Raw genomic sequence first — 15,106 nt, 5'->3', positions numbered from 1 at the left:
ATGTTTCATAAATTTTTATTTTTAGGTGGAAATTTTAATTATTTCAAAAGTTGGAAGTGAATTGAATGTTAAATAATGGCAACAGGTGACTTGAAAAGAAGCTTACGGAATCTAGAACAAGTGCTTCGCTTGTTGAATTATCCTAAAGAAGTGGATTGTGTAGGGTAAGTTATAATATCAAACTTACTTATTTTATTTTTGGTAGTGTTTTGAAATAGTATTATACATGGGAGGAGTATCTATAAAAGAAACAAATTTTATATGGCTCCTATTTAATTTACTTTGAGATGATTAAAAAACTAATTTAGAAAGCATTGAATTATAGAATTTTGTTTCTAGGTAAGTATGAATTAATGAAAAATTCCAACCCAAGAAATTAAAAATACCTTTAAGCAGCATAGTCTATTTCAGTATATTATGGATTTCATTAAATATGTTATCTGCTATCCTCTAATATTCAGTTGGATGATAATTCTTATTTTTAAATATATCCGTAATGAACCAGAGATTGCAGTCATTTCTTGTCAGTCTAACTTTATACATGTCAGCCTTTTTTTTTTCTTCTATTGACATTTAAGGTTCTAGTCAATAGATTTCTTGTGGTAACTTATACCATGCTTGAAGACCCCGCTTTTCACTTCAGGTTCCACTTTCCAAATATGAATTACCTGCTTTTGTGGAATATAGCAATATGTATTTCTTCTATATACATGTTCATATAAAGCACTACACCTGTCATTCTCTATCCCTTAATCCCCCTTTTTCTTCATAGCACTTATCATTACCTGGTTATTATTTATTGATTTAATATTTTCCCCTCTGGAATGTAAACTGATATCTGGGACTTTGTTTAGCTCACTGCTGTTATCTCCATATCTAGAATTTTCATTGGCATATACCAGGAGTTAATTAGATATTTATTGAATGAATAAGTGTCGAGGTAAGTCCAAGTTTGGCATATGTTCAAGTACTAGAGTGAAACTTGGTTAAACCACATAAGACATAAAATCCCCGAGTGATAGGCTTCATGTTATGTACTAGGGAAAGCTAACACCATTAAAAAGGTACATAGCCCAAGAGAAGGCCATGAAATGAAATGACAGGATAGTAAGGAAAAAGTTTAGCTCTAATACTATAATACAGGTATAAAACAAATGTAATTCATAGTATATACCTCAAACATAGGAAAATCTCAACTATCTAGAATTTTACAGAGATTTAACCAGTTTAAATAGCTAAGTTTTCTGCTAACCACTTAAAGCATCAACATTTTTAAAAGGAATTTTGGATAGGAATAATTCTAAAATACACTGATTTTTCTTCATTTCTGAGTTAGAATGTGAGCATTAAATTTTTTTATTGATCTGAGGGCATCATTAAGAATAATAATTTTTAGATATTTCCATAACATAGTAATCTATAGATTCTTTTGATAGGTAAGGCTACTTGCTTCCACCACAAAGAGTCTTGGATTGTTCCTCCCCACCAAAAAACACACGTGCATGCACACACAGATACAAACACAAAATATGTGTTTCAGGTTTTTTTTTCACATTTTTTTTCTTTTTTGTTGCCATCAACTGTTTTATTTTCACAGTCAGTAGACCAGTTTATAATTCTTTTCTTACTGTTTCTAATCTGCTAAATCCTTAAAAATCAGATAACCAAGCTTTCTAAGAGGTAGTTAATGTAGGCTTAGCTATCTTCTATTCATAATGTGCATAAGTGGGACATCTACTTGGCTGCTTAAAGGTACTTTTCCATTGCCTGGCTTTTTACTGTATTCCAAAGAGACAGTGTCATCAGAGTAGTTCTAGTTGGGTGAAATATTATTGTATCCATAAAGAAACATTAAAGAGAAACAGTGTATTTCGATCCTGAAAAGTAAAATACAACATTATCATATATTCTCTGCCTTATTAAAAAAATTTGAGAGGGGATGGGGAGAATTATTTACATGTCTTGAATATGTTTTATCTAAGTACAATATTACTGCAATTAAACACATTTACTGGCTAATTGAACTAATGCTTCTTGGACTTTGTTGTGGAGAATCAGTGATAGTACTTCACACTGAGAAAATATTTGTATATGTAGAAAACTAGAAAACAGTAGAACACGGAAAATGAAGTAACAGACACTGAATACCTTAGGAGTCATTCTGGGAAAGATCATTATGGGTCAGAAAGTTGAGGGTGGTTTCATTGGAAAGCTTGATTTTTGACAAATGATTCCTAAAGAATGAGTAACAGATAGATAGGCAAAGAAGAGTGGGATAACCTTCTAGACAGGAATAATCAACATAAATAAAGGTACAGTTTAGATTGAGCCTGATATAGGTGGAAGATAGTTGACTGATCAGCCTGGTCATGGTATACACTTTTTCCTTATCTTCGATGTCTTAATATTTATCTTTGCAGGTTTGTGGCGAAGAGCAAATGAGGTAATGTAAACAGTGTTTGCCAAACCATAAAGTGTACTTGCTACTGTAAGGTTGCATATTTGGTTAACAGGAGAAAACAGACTAAGTTGAGTGAAACCAAGCTTTGGAAAATCAATAAATAGACCATTGGTAGTGGAGAGCTATTGTAAACTTTTTAACTGATTAGTGATAGTATCACTAATAGCTATAATAGTATCACTATTAATTATCTGGCTAAACTGGTTTAGAGTGGGAGATGGAATCTGGAGGGTCTTGTGTGTGAACTATTTTGGCTATAGTTTTAAGTTTTAATTATTGACAGGATTTCTAAAATTACCCTGATCTTTGTACGTTTATGCTCACTAAAAGCCTTTTTTTTTTCCTTAACAGTTTGATAAAGGGAGAGACAGCAGCATCGTTGCCCATCATCAGCTATTCTCTTACATTGTATTCGCCATATGTAGCAGAACTTTTGATGGAATCCAATGTAGAGCTCATAGCAAAGAATGACTTGCGCTTTATAGATGCTGTCTATAAGGTATTTTGGGTTTATGAAACTATTTTAGAAGCTACTGATTGATTTTTTAATAATGTTTTTGTAATCCTTAAATATAAGCAGCATGTAGAATTGATATATTATTTACATATGCATTTATCTAATTTAAGTGCAGTCCCTATTGAAATCAATTTGTAATTCAAGTTTGCTTTGTGGATTTTAATAGTCTAATATATATGGCAACTGGTAAACATTAAGCATTTGTCATTGACTATCATTTGCCCTTTTTATCATCTTTTAGTAAAATTTGGTACATTGACAGAGGTTAGAGCAATGTGATTTTATTGAATAAAGTTAGTGGTTCATAGAGTTTGAGTTTACTTAATTGTTTACACTAAGGAAATAAAACTGACTGCGATTGTGTTCCTTGAAGCCTGACCTACATTGTTACTACCCTGATATATACTCTATACTATATGTAGTGAAAGAACAGTCTCATACGTGGTTTTTTTAAAAACCATACTTTTTAATAATTACATTTTACTCAAGTATTATGGTTTATTAAAACTTTTTTTTCCTTAATGGAAAATCCCATTTATCAAGTAAAATCGTTTAAAAATATGTGGAGTTGCACTGGATGAAATGGGAGCTTTTATATGTAGAGTCTGTGTTTAATCTTTCCTTTTTTAGACTCTAGTCCCCAGAAATCTTCCATGGTAGCCTGAGAGGCACTTCTGAGAAATCCTAAGGTTCCACAGAGTATTTTGAAAACTAATGGTATAGTCTTGTTCTCTCATACAAGGAGGAACCGCCTCTCCGATGCCAACTGATTTGTCTAAAATAATGTAGAACAATTATAACCAAATAGAATTATGGTTTTATGACATCTGGTATGGTATTTCTTCTATAGTGAGCTAAGTAGTTATTCTAATACCAATGAGGTACTAAAACTTTTTGGTGGTAGACTGTATTTTACTGTCTCTGGATAGCTGTCTGTTCTCCAGCAGATCTCTAGCTATCTGTTTTCTATCTGCATACCTCTTCTATCTTGTTGTTAGGCATACACTTCTATGAAACTCTTTAGTACCCTTTAGTTAATGGCTTGCTCCTTCTTGTTCTTGTCTTCTCAACAGTGGCCGTTATACCCCTGACCAGAGGGCAATTTATCATTTTGAATTTTGGAAAAAACTTACTCCTAATTATTATGCCTATCTTCTCCCTTTTTATAGCTTCTTCGTGATCAATTTAATTACAAACCAATTTTGACAAAAAAGCAGTTTCTCCAAAGTGGGTTTGCAGAATGGAAAATTCAAATTATTTGTGATATTTTGAATTGTGTAATGAAAAAACACAAGGAGTTGAGTGGTCTTGAAAAGGTAATTTTATGAATATATTTTAATTTTGAATAATGCTGAGTTCCCAGTATTATCTTAGTTTATAAAATTAATGCCCTAGTCAGAAAATTAATGCAAAACACAATTACTGCATTATTCACAGATTTGATATAACCTTTCACAATTTGGTGTTTGTTTTAAATACTAATCATTTGTTTTTACACATCTTTTGACTTGGAACTGCTAGTCCTAAACTATTCAAACATATTTTCATCAATTCTTAATTTTTAAAAGTAAATTCATTAGAGTCTCATTATTTGATAGTTATATTTCAATACAAACACATGGTGGAAGAGTATAAATGTAAATGATACTTTCACACAAGATTCCTTAGCATTTCTAATAGTTTGCCATTCATTTATTTATTTATTTATTTATTTATTTATTTATTTATTTATTTAAAGACTTCATCCCAACAAAGAAAGAAAATCAGTTCTAGTAAGTCAGAGCCCTTGGATAATGAGAAAACGTCCACTGAACCAGTTGGCATTGATATCACTGGCAGGTTTATGACATCAGGAAAGGTATGAAAATACTAAGGAAATATGTTATTACAGATTAAGACTTATCTATCTAATTGATCCAATACCTAAGACTCACTTTTTTGTTGTCTGGTAAAAGATTCTAGGTAGATATTGGAGTGTAGAGATTTTTAAAGATGTCTACCATATATTTATCTGGAGGACATTCCTTAAATTTGTAAGAAGAGGATGAAAATGTAAAATTTAACCAGCTTTCCCTATGTGTTTCCAAGTCCTAAGGTTATACAGTCATTTATATTTACTCTTTATTATATAGCTATTCTTGCTAATAGAGGGGAACATATGAACACCGTCAGTAATGGTGATATGTTATGATAATTGCTTTATGTGCCTTCATATTTCTATAATCAGGTGGTGGTTTGAAGCTGTATATACCCCAGAAAAACAGGTTGTTAAATTAATTCATTCCTTTGGGTGTAAACTCATTGTAAGTGGATCTTTTAATGAGGTTACTTCAGTTAAGGTGTGCCTCACCTCAATCAGAATAGGTATTATTCCTATTATTGGAGTCCGTTATAAGAGGATGAAATTCAAACAAAGAGAGAAAGCCACGGAGGGAACAGCCCTTTATGGAGGGAGAAGCTGAAATCAAAGAAATTGGGAAGAGAAAGGGGAGATGGGAAGATGCTGCCATGTGCCTCGCCTTGTAACAAGCTAGGGATCACTGACATCCAATCCCAGAAGGCCACAGTCTTGGGAAGAAAGAATTGCCCGGATGATTCCTTGATTTGGATATTTTTGCAGCCTCAAAACCATGAGTGAATAAATTCCCATTTTTTAACCCAACCCATTTCATGGTATTTGCTTTGAGCAGTGTAGGAAACTAAAACACCAGGAGTATGAATTATGTGATAATTGAGGTGCCTAAACCTGTAATACTGTTTTGAGTATTTTCTCTTTTGTTGAGAGATACCTTATATGTTTTGAGCATCTGTGCCTGAATGCATTTAGTGATATAGTTTTTCTATCTCCATAGGAAATTAAAACTAAAATTTATTTTGTAATGATTAATATACTTTCAGCTGTCTTCCAGCTGTGACAAAACTTTTCTGTGACTGAATTTTAGGACCAGATGAATAATCAATGTGTAATAATTAAGAGAAAAGAAGTGAATAGTTTCTGGTTAAAATAAAGTGTAGAAAATTATTTCTGCTCAAGTCCAAAATACATGAATTACACACTTAGTAAATATGAGTTGATATAACGAAATGTACTTTTTCCCCATCTTTATAAAATGATTTATATTTACATTTTATATAAATGAAATCATGCAATATGTAGTACTTCGTGTCTGGTTTCTTTTACTTAGTGTAATTTTGTTTTTGATTTTACTTTTCAATCTTCTAATTCAGTATTGGAGTTGGAGATTGGTCCTAATTGTCCTAACAGAGGAAGATTGAAATGTCAAGTAATTAGACCTGTTTTTCTCCTTTTAAGACAAAAGTTTTCTTTGTTATCTAATACTATAATCATTTATCTCGTAGTTCTGAATAAGTAATAAAAATTTTCAGATTAAGAAGATTCTTTGTTACAGGCAAAAGTTGAGGCAATACTAAAGCTGCCTCCCTTCCCAGTGCCTTCTGTAAAATGCTTTTCATGACTTTTGTATCATGTATGTTAAGATTTTATAATGCATATGTAGACTATTTGTGGAAAAGGAAGTATACAAATTTAACTAAGGATATATAGAATTTACATGCAGAAAACTTCAAAGCATTGCTAAAAGAAATTAAAGAAGACTTAATTGTTCATGGATTGAAAAACTAAATATTATTAAAATTTCATTTCTACCCAAAGCAGTTTATAGGTTCAATGCAATCCCAGTTGAGATTCCAATAACCTTATTTGGAGACGTGAAAAAGCCAATCATCAAATTCATATGGAATGATAAGAAACCCCGAATAGCCAAAATTATCTTGAAAAGGAAACAAAGTGGGAAGACTCATACTTCCTGATTCAAAAACTTATTATGAATCTACAGTAAGCGAAACATTGTGATATTGGCACAAGAACAGAAATATAGACCAGTGAAATAGAATTGAGAGTTCAAAAATAAACCCTCACATCTATGGCTAGTTGATTTTTGACAAGACCACTTAATGGGGAAAGAATAGTCTCTTCAACAGTGGTGCTGTGAAAATAGGGTATCCCTAAGCTGAAGAATCAGGGTGGAACCCTGTCTTACACCATGTACCAAAATGGATCAGAGTTTTAAATATAAGTACAAAAACTATAAAACTCCTAGAAGAAAACAAAGGGAAACATCTTCAAGACCTTATGTTAGTTAAAGTGTATACCAAAAGCACAGAAACAACAAAGAAAAGGTAAAGGAGACCTAAACAAAATTAAAACCTTTCTGTGGATCAAAGGACATTATCAAAAAAGTGCAAAGACAACCTACAGAATGGGAGGAAATATTAGGAAACCATTTATGTATACTAAGTGTTTAATATCCAGAATATATAAAGAACTCCCACAACTCAACAACAAAAGGAAAAACAACCTGATTACAAATGGGCAAAGGACTTGAATAGACTTTTCTCCAAAGAAGATATACAAGTGGTCTAAGCACATGAAAAGATGCTCAGCAGAATTAGCCATAGGGAAATGCAGATCAAAACCACAATGAGAGGGGAGCGGATGTGGCTCAAGCAGTTCAGCACCTGCTTCACACATGGGAAGTTCCAGATTTGGTCTCCAGTGCCTCCTAAAAACAAAAAAAAATCCAACTCAGGGGAGCCTACATGGCTTAGTGGTTGAGTGCCGCCAGCTTCTTCCCATATACCAAGTCCCAGGTTCAATTCCTGACCCCTGGTACCTCAGAAAAACAAAACAAAAAACACAGAGAGGAAACAATTTCACACCCACTGGAATGGCTACTATTTAAAAACCAAAAAATTGCAAGCTTTAGCAAAGATACAGAGAAAAAGGAATACTTATTCATTGCTGGTGGCAATATAAAATGGTGTAGCTACTGTGCAAGACAGTTTGGCTGCTCCTCAGAAAGTTAACTATGGAATTATCACATGACTTGGCAATCCCACTTCCAGGTATATATACCCCAAAGAAATGAAAGCAAAGAATGAGATATTTGCACACTGATGTTCATAGCAGCATTATTTACAATAGGTAAAAGTTAGAAGCAATTCAAGTGTCCATTAACCAATAAATGGATAAACAAAATGTGATAAAAATAATCTGTGAAATATTGATCAACCATTAAAAGGAACGATGTTCTGATTCATGAGGCAACATGGATAAACATCATGTTAAGTGAAATAAGCCAGACACAAAAGGATAAGTATTGTGTGGTGGTCTTATTGATATGAAATAATTGGAGTAGAATAAGCAAACTCAAAGAGTCAGAAATTAGAATACAGTTTATCAGGGGCAGTGGTTGGAATGGGGAATGGGGAGTTAACCCATGGTACAGAGTTACTGTGTGGAATGTAAAAAAGTTTTTGTAATGGCTGGTGTTGATGGTAATACATTGTAAATGTATTTAATACTGCTGAATTGCATACTTGAAAGTGCTTAAAATGGGAAATTTTAGGTTATATATATATTACCAAAGTAAAAAATTTTTAATGCATAGAATTTTGCCTCCCGGTGAACCCTAATGTAAACTATGGACTGTAGTTAATAGTACAATTATAATATTTTTCATCAGATGTAACAAAGGTACCACACTAATGCAAAGTGTTATAATAATAGGGAACACTGTGTGTGAGTGTGTGGGGGTAGTATATGGAAACTCTCTATTTTCTGCATGAATTTTTCTAAATGTATAATTTCCCTAATTTTAAAAAAAAGGTGCAAAACAACAAAAAGGAGGTAGGCAGAAGAGTCCCATGCAAAGGTATGCTTTGACATAATGCCTCTACTGTCAGGACTTTCCCTCTGTCATTAATTTGAATAGTTAGCTGGAGGTGTAATATTTATTCTTTGTTTAATAACAAATTTTAATGTCTTTAATGTCTTACATAGCCAGTTCTTGATTATTTCTATGTGGATTATTTGGTACGCTTTTTTTCCTCTAGCTTTTTATTATGAACAGTTTCAAACATTTGCAAAAGTACCCATTACCCAGTTTCAACAATTATCAATTCTTCCTTAATCATAATTTGTCTTTACTCTAACCACTTTTTCCTTTCAGGCAGCAGCACTCCCTTTAGTATCGCTTGTAATTCTGGTCTTTTGGTAACATAGTCTGTCAGTTTTTGTTAGTCTGTAAAGACTTTGAACTCACCCTTATTTTTGAGAGACAGTTTTACTGGATACAGAATTCTTGGCTGGCAGTTTTCTCTTTCAGTACCTTGAATACATAATACCATTTTCTTCTCACCTCTATGGTTTCTGATGAGAGACACTTAATCTAACTGAGATTCCCTTGTATGTGATGCTTTGCTTTTCTCTTGCTGCTTTCAAAATCCTCTCTTTATCTCTGATATTTGTCATTATGAATTGCAGGTGTCTTGGGGTAGGTCTATTCAGAATTATTCTGTTTGGGATTTGTTGTCCTTGGATATTTATATTTATGTCTTTCATAAGGGTTGGGATGTTTTCTGTCATTATTTCCTCAAATATTATCTCTGCCCCATTTCCATGCTCTTCTTCTGGGACACCGATAATGCAAATGTTTATGTGTTTCATGTTGTCATTCAGTTCCCTAAGACTCTGTTCCATTTATTCCATTCTCTTCTCTTTCTGTTCTCCTGTCTTTTCCAGTTCAGATGTTCTGTCTTCTAAATCACTAATTCTGTCTTCAAGCAGTTCATATCTGCTCTTAAGTGCCTCTAATGTATTTTGTTGTTTCTAATGTACTTTTAATCTCATATTTTTCATTCCCATAAAGTCTGTTACTTTTCTTTGCAGGCTTTCAAATAGTTTTTTCTTTAAAAAAAGATTTATTTATTTATTTATTTATCCCCTCCCCTGCCCCAGTTATCTGTTCTCTGTGTCCATTTGCTGTGTGTTCTTGTTTTTGTCCGCTTCTGTTGTTGTCAGCGGCACGGGAATCTGTTTCATTTTGTTGCGTAATCTTGTTGTGTCAGCTCTCCGTGTGGGTGGCGCCATTCCTGGGCAGGCTGCACTTTCTTGCGCGCAGGGCGGCTCTCCTTACGGGGCACACTCCTTATGCGTGGGGCTCTCCTACGCGGGGGACACCCATGTGTGGCAGGGGGCTCCCCTACGCGGGGTCACCCCTGTGTGGCAGGGTACTCCTTGCGCGCATGAGCACTGTGCATGGGCCAGCTCCACATAGGTTAAGGAGGCCCGGGGTTTGAACCGCGGACCTCCCATGTGGTAGACGGACGCCCTAATCACTGGACCAAGTCCGCTTCCCTCAAATAGTTATTTATGCTCACCCAGTGTCATCTTAATATCCTTTATTACTTTAGTCATATTTACTTTAAATTCTTTGAAATGATATAGGAGAGTTGTATGATTATCACCGATCGTCTTAAATCCTCTCTCTCCTCAGGATATTTGGTTTGTTTTTTTTTGGCTGGGCCATCTCTTCCTGTTTCCTAGTATGGCTTGTAATTTTTTGCTAATGTCTAGGTATCTGAATTTACTCTGATGGCCAATTCTCTCTCTTGTCCCCCGCCCCCCCAGCTCTTCTTTGATATTTAGTTCAACTTATTCTAAGTCTATAAAATTGTCCAGATTAAGTTCTCACAAAATTGGTCTGGGGACTTACTAATGGAGCGCAGATTTTCTCCTAGAGGTTAGGCTACAGAGAGAACCGAAAATAGTTTTTGTCCATGAAGTTTCCAGACTGGCTCGCAAATGGCATTCATCGGTGCATCCCTCCATGGAGTTGTTTAAGTCTTGGCTTTCCTGTATTCCTGTATTCTAGCCACTTTTTTCAACACCACCCTCCCTATCAAACTAATATTTTAAAACAAATCCCATACATCTTTGGATAAATTTCAGCATTTTTTTTCTAAATTATGGAAATACTTTTTTAAAGCTTAAGACGAGTTTCATCATTGCATGTAAAACATTAATAGATTAATAATGACTTTAATCTTTTGATATATATGTGGTAATTTAAACTTTTATAAATCTCATAAAGAAGATAGGATGTTTCTTTTACAAAGTTACTATGGATATTTAAAATAATTGTGTGAGAAAAAACATTGAGGTAACTCATATATTTTCCTCTGCAGAAGAAAGCTGTGGTGATCCGTCACCTGTATGAAGAAGACAATGTTGACATTCCTGAAGATAATTTAAGTACAGGAACAGATGTTAATGAAGCAGTTGATGTCTCTGGTTTAAAGGCTACCGAAGTAAAGATTCCTGAAGTTAAGGTCCCCGAAACCAAGTCTGTGCAACAAGTAAGAATTTTGGAATTCTTTAACAAATGTGAATATTTTTCCTTTGGTGTCTTTGATTACAGTATCTAAACTGTAGAATATTTCTAGCCTTCTGAATTATTTCTTATGATGCGTTGCCTATGGTACTGTTATTTAATAATACATCTTACTGACTATAATTCAGCAGTTATTAGTTGCTGCTTTTGTTTAAGGAACTGGGCTAGGTGTTGGGGTAATACCAAGATGAGTAAGACATGATATATGACTTCAAGGGATTTACAACCTTTACTACCTGTGATAATGGAAAAGAACGATATATAATTGCCTTTTCTTTTTCCTGTTTGAGGCCTTACTGTCCTTTTCTGTCTTAGAAGACCATTACAATGAATCTTATTGCCATAAATCCCATTATAGTCTCTAACTTCTACTACTTCTGTTAACAGATCTTTTTCTATCCTTCTATGTCTTGGAACTTCTATACATCTTAGTATATAGTTGCTACTTATTAAAATTACCTGATGGCCATTAATATGGTAAACTGAGCCAAATCAATTCATTGTGTTGCGTGTTGTGCTCTCTTTGTGGTAGGTATCCTTATAAGAAGCTAGTTAGTGTTTTATTGTACTACTGCTCAATATTGTTTTAAGAGCTTTATGCAAATTACTCATTTAATCCTGAGAAGAACCAGATAAAGTAGGGACTACTGTTTTCTCTATTGGTAGATAAGAAAACTGAGGCATCAAGGGCATAAGTTTTGATTAGCTGGTTTAAGCACTCAAGCTTTCTACCTCCAGAAATAGCATACTTATCTATCATGTTTTATTATTGTCCTTTGTAACTATAGAAAGAACTTGATGGAAATGGGAATATGTTGATTTTAAAGGAATTTCAGTTTGTGTAATATTATTTTTAATCTTTCTAATCATTTTAGGATATAAAGGTTAATACTGAGATTATTACGCTACAGACTATGCTTGCCGAATGCCAAGAAAAGCTTAAGAAGCTGACTTGGATAGAGAGTAGGTTAGACTGTTTAGAAGAAAAAATGAAAGGAAAAGTGATGGTAAATGAAAAGACCTGGACTAATCTTCTAAGTCGTGTCACTCTTCTTGAAACAGAGATGCTTTTGTATAAAAAGGTATTTATTTTCTTTCCTTAAAATTTAGAGAATACCTCAGATTCTATGAAGTATTTCTTTTCTTCAAGGCTGTATGTGTATTCTTTTGGAAATGCTAAATAAGAGAATATTTAAGTATTGGGAAAACATTTCATCGAAATGAAGTCCTCATTATATGTAGCCTGGTTTGTTGTTGTGGCTATTGTTTCTCTTCCATCAAATAAGATAATGTGGCAAACCTGTAAATTGAGCTTTTTGAGCTGTAAATAAGACTTGAAGTATTTTATGCAAAGTAAGACAATGTTTGACTTCGTTTATAAAAAGCTTAAATTGTTTTATGACCTTCAACAGTACAAGTGGCCTGTTTTCAGAAGATGGGGAAAAATTGGTAGAAGAAAATGTAAAATTGTAACTTATTTCCTTTTCTTCATTTACTTCAATAACAGTTGAATTTCATTATAAAGTTTCTGAATTTGGCATTGCCTTATAAAATCTGAGAAACACGTTTCTTGATTTACTTAGGATTTTGATTTTGGATCTACCTGTCCTTTTTAGAAAGTGAAGTTAACATTAACAGATTAAAAAAATTTCCTATCTGCTTCCACATTTAAAAGATCATTTCTTATACATAGTATTTATGTATTACTTATAAATAAAATCGTTAAAAGCAGTTCAACATTTATCATGCCGTCTTTATACTTTATGCTTTTCAATAAGAATATAAAATAAGAAAATTTTTCTAATCATTTCATTCTCAATACTAAACTGTATTTTTCCAGAATGATGGATATATAGAGTTTAGTGAAATGAGTGAAGACTATTCTTCTAGTAGAGATATGGATCCTCTGAATCCTGGTAAGTTCTTACAGTATTGGTTTGATGAGGAGTTTGCAAAGAAGTTATTTTTTTTTTATGGTTTTATTTATTTATTTTTTTAAAATGAGGTCCCCATATATCCCCCGCCCCCCTCAATCCACTCCTCCCACATCAACAGCCTCTTTCTCATCATCATGGCACATTTGGTGAATACGTTTTGGAGCACTGCTGTACCGCATGGATAATGGTTTACATTGTAGTTTACACTCTCCCTCAGTTCACCCAGTAGGCCATGACAGGATGTACAATGTCCAGCATCTGTCCCTGCAGTACTACCCAGGACAATTCCAAGTCCTGAAAATGCCCCCACATCATATCTCTTCTTTCCTCTCCCTACCCTCAGCAGCTACCGTGGCCACTTTCTCCACATCAATGTTACAGTTTCTTCTATTACTAATCATAATAGTTCCATAGTAGAATATCAGTAAGTCCACTCTAATCCATACTCTATTCCTCCATCCTGTGGACCCTGGGATGGTTATGTCCATTCTACCTCTATATCAAGAGGGGGTTTAGATTCCACATGGATGATGGATGCAATTCTTCTGCTTGCAATTGTAGGCACTCTTGGCTCCCTGGTGTAGTAGTTGACCTTCTTCACCTCCCTGTTAGCTGGCCAGGGTAAATCCAATAAACCAGAGGGTAGGAGTTGCAAGTCTGCTGAGGCTCAGGGCCTGGCTGTCACATGGACAGTCCAGAGATTCAGGTGTCCTGAGTATACCCCAACCCCAGCGCCAACCACAGGTCCAGTAAAAGTGACAGAAGAGGCATATGTAGAAAGGTCACATCTGAGTCCAGCTCCATCACACTCAGGAACACAAACTCCAAAGTAGGGCCAACTGACATGGCACTGAACTCCAGAGTCATCTGCCATGACCATAGAACCTGTGGGTCTCTGTAGCCTTCAAGAGAACCAGTACCTGGGCTTATATCTACTTTGGCTATCTCTGGGACCCTGCTGAGGTGTGTATAAGCGCAACCCCTCTGATGACCTCCTGACTCTTTCTTGGAGACGCATTGTCGTATAAACTCATGTGTCCTTTCCATTTCCCCCTTTTATTCAAAAAGCAGTTTTTAATACCTGGTATTACATGTAGGCTGAGATATTCTGCTGGTCTGAGTTGACCCTTTTATTCAAGGTCTTTTTCTAGTTATATCATCAGCTGGTGCTTGGTAGTAATCCCTCGGTGCCAGGGAGGCTCATCCCCGGGAGTCATGTCCCATACTGGGGGGAAGGTAATGGATTTACATGCTGAGTTTGGCTTAGAGAGTGGCCACATTTGAGCAACATAGAGGCTCTCAGGAGGTTACTCTTAGGCATTCTGCAGCTCTAGGCCTAATATTTCAGGTGCACAGGCTCATAAGCATAGTCATCAGTATCAAAGGTTCATTGTTGGATCATCCTTCTTTATTGGTCTTTGCCATTGTACTTGGAGGATTGTTGCTGCTCCATTGAGAAATGTGAAAGAGCATCCCTGGCTAGGAACTCAGCATTCCTCAGTTGTCATTTTTAACTGAAACCACTATGAAAATATCCAAACATTTTTATGTACCCTGTATACATGGCCTGGAGAGCTCCCTCCCATCCATGTGCCCCCTATCAATAATACCCCACACCAGTGTTCCTCCCCTGCCATAGTTGAACCTCTCTGTGGTCCAAAGCTTCTTCAAAAATGAAGCCTAATATATTGCCAGGTTCCATTAAGAGCAAAATGGAATATAGTGATGGGTTTAAAGGTTGGATATAGAATACATACTGATTTAGAAAGATTAAGTAAAGTAAAAACAAATTGAGGTTTCAACAAATGAAAAAATGAAAAAGCTTTGTTTTTGATGTTTTTCCTTTCACCACTGCTATAGATGTTGCCCTGTATGTACACTGGCAAAGCAGTTTCTTCCATTTCTTCCTCAATGTCTACATCCTGTCTTTTTTTTT

At 34.7% G+C, this 15,106-nt stretch overlaps 1 protein-coding gene across 4 annotated transcripts in view; it reads left to right on the top strand.

The window, feature by feature from the left end:
* The window catches only part of CEP44 (centrosomal protein 44), a 45,282-nt gene that overhangs the window by 20,803 nt on the left and 9,373 nt on the right, over nt 1-15,106 (top strand). For 2 of the 4 annotated variants that reach the window (XR_009188051.2, XM_004458660.5), the window contains exons 2-8: nt 26-164; nt 2,813-2,960; nt 4,148-4,294; nt 4,717-4,836; nt 11,028-11,198; nt 12,109-12,315; nt 13,074-13,149. Coding sequence is in view for 1 of the 4 variants with exons in the window: in XM_004458660.5 (XP_004458717.1) it covers nt 76-164; nt 2,813-2,960; nt 4,148-4,294; nt 4,717-4,836; nt 11,028-11,198; nt 12,109-12,315; nt 13,074-13,149 (958 nt within the window). In the remaining 3 variants the exon portion in view is untranslated. The remainder of the gene's footprint in view (nt 1-25; nt 165-2,812; nt 2,961-4,147; nt 4,295-4,716; nt 4,837-11,027; nt 11,199-12,108; nt 12,316-13,073; nt 13,150-15,106) is intronic. The other 2 variants (XR_009188057.2, XR_009188061.2) reach the window with 1 other exon arrangement.

The sequence above is a fragment of the Dasypus novemcinctus genome, chromosome 1 (assembly GCF_030445035.2).
Source record: "Dasypus novemcinctus isolate mDasNov1 chromosome 1, mDasNov1.1.hap2, whole genome shotgun sequence".
Classification (NCBI taxonomy): domain Eukaryota; kingdom Metazoa; phylum Chordata; class Mammalia; order Cingulata; family Dasypodidae; genus Dasypus; species Dasypus novemcinctus.
The sequence above is the reverse complement of the archived record's forward strand: the minus strand, read 5'-3'. Positions and strand labels throughout refer to the sequence as shown.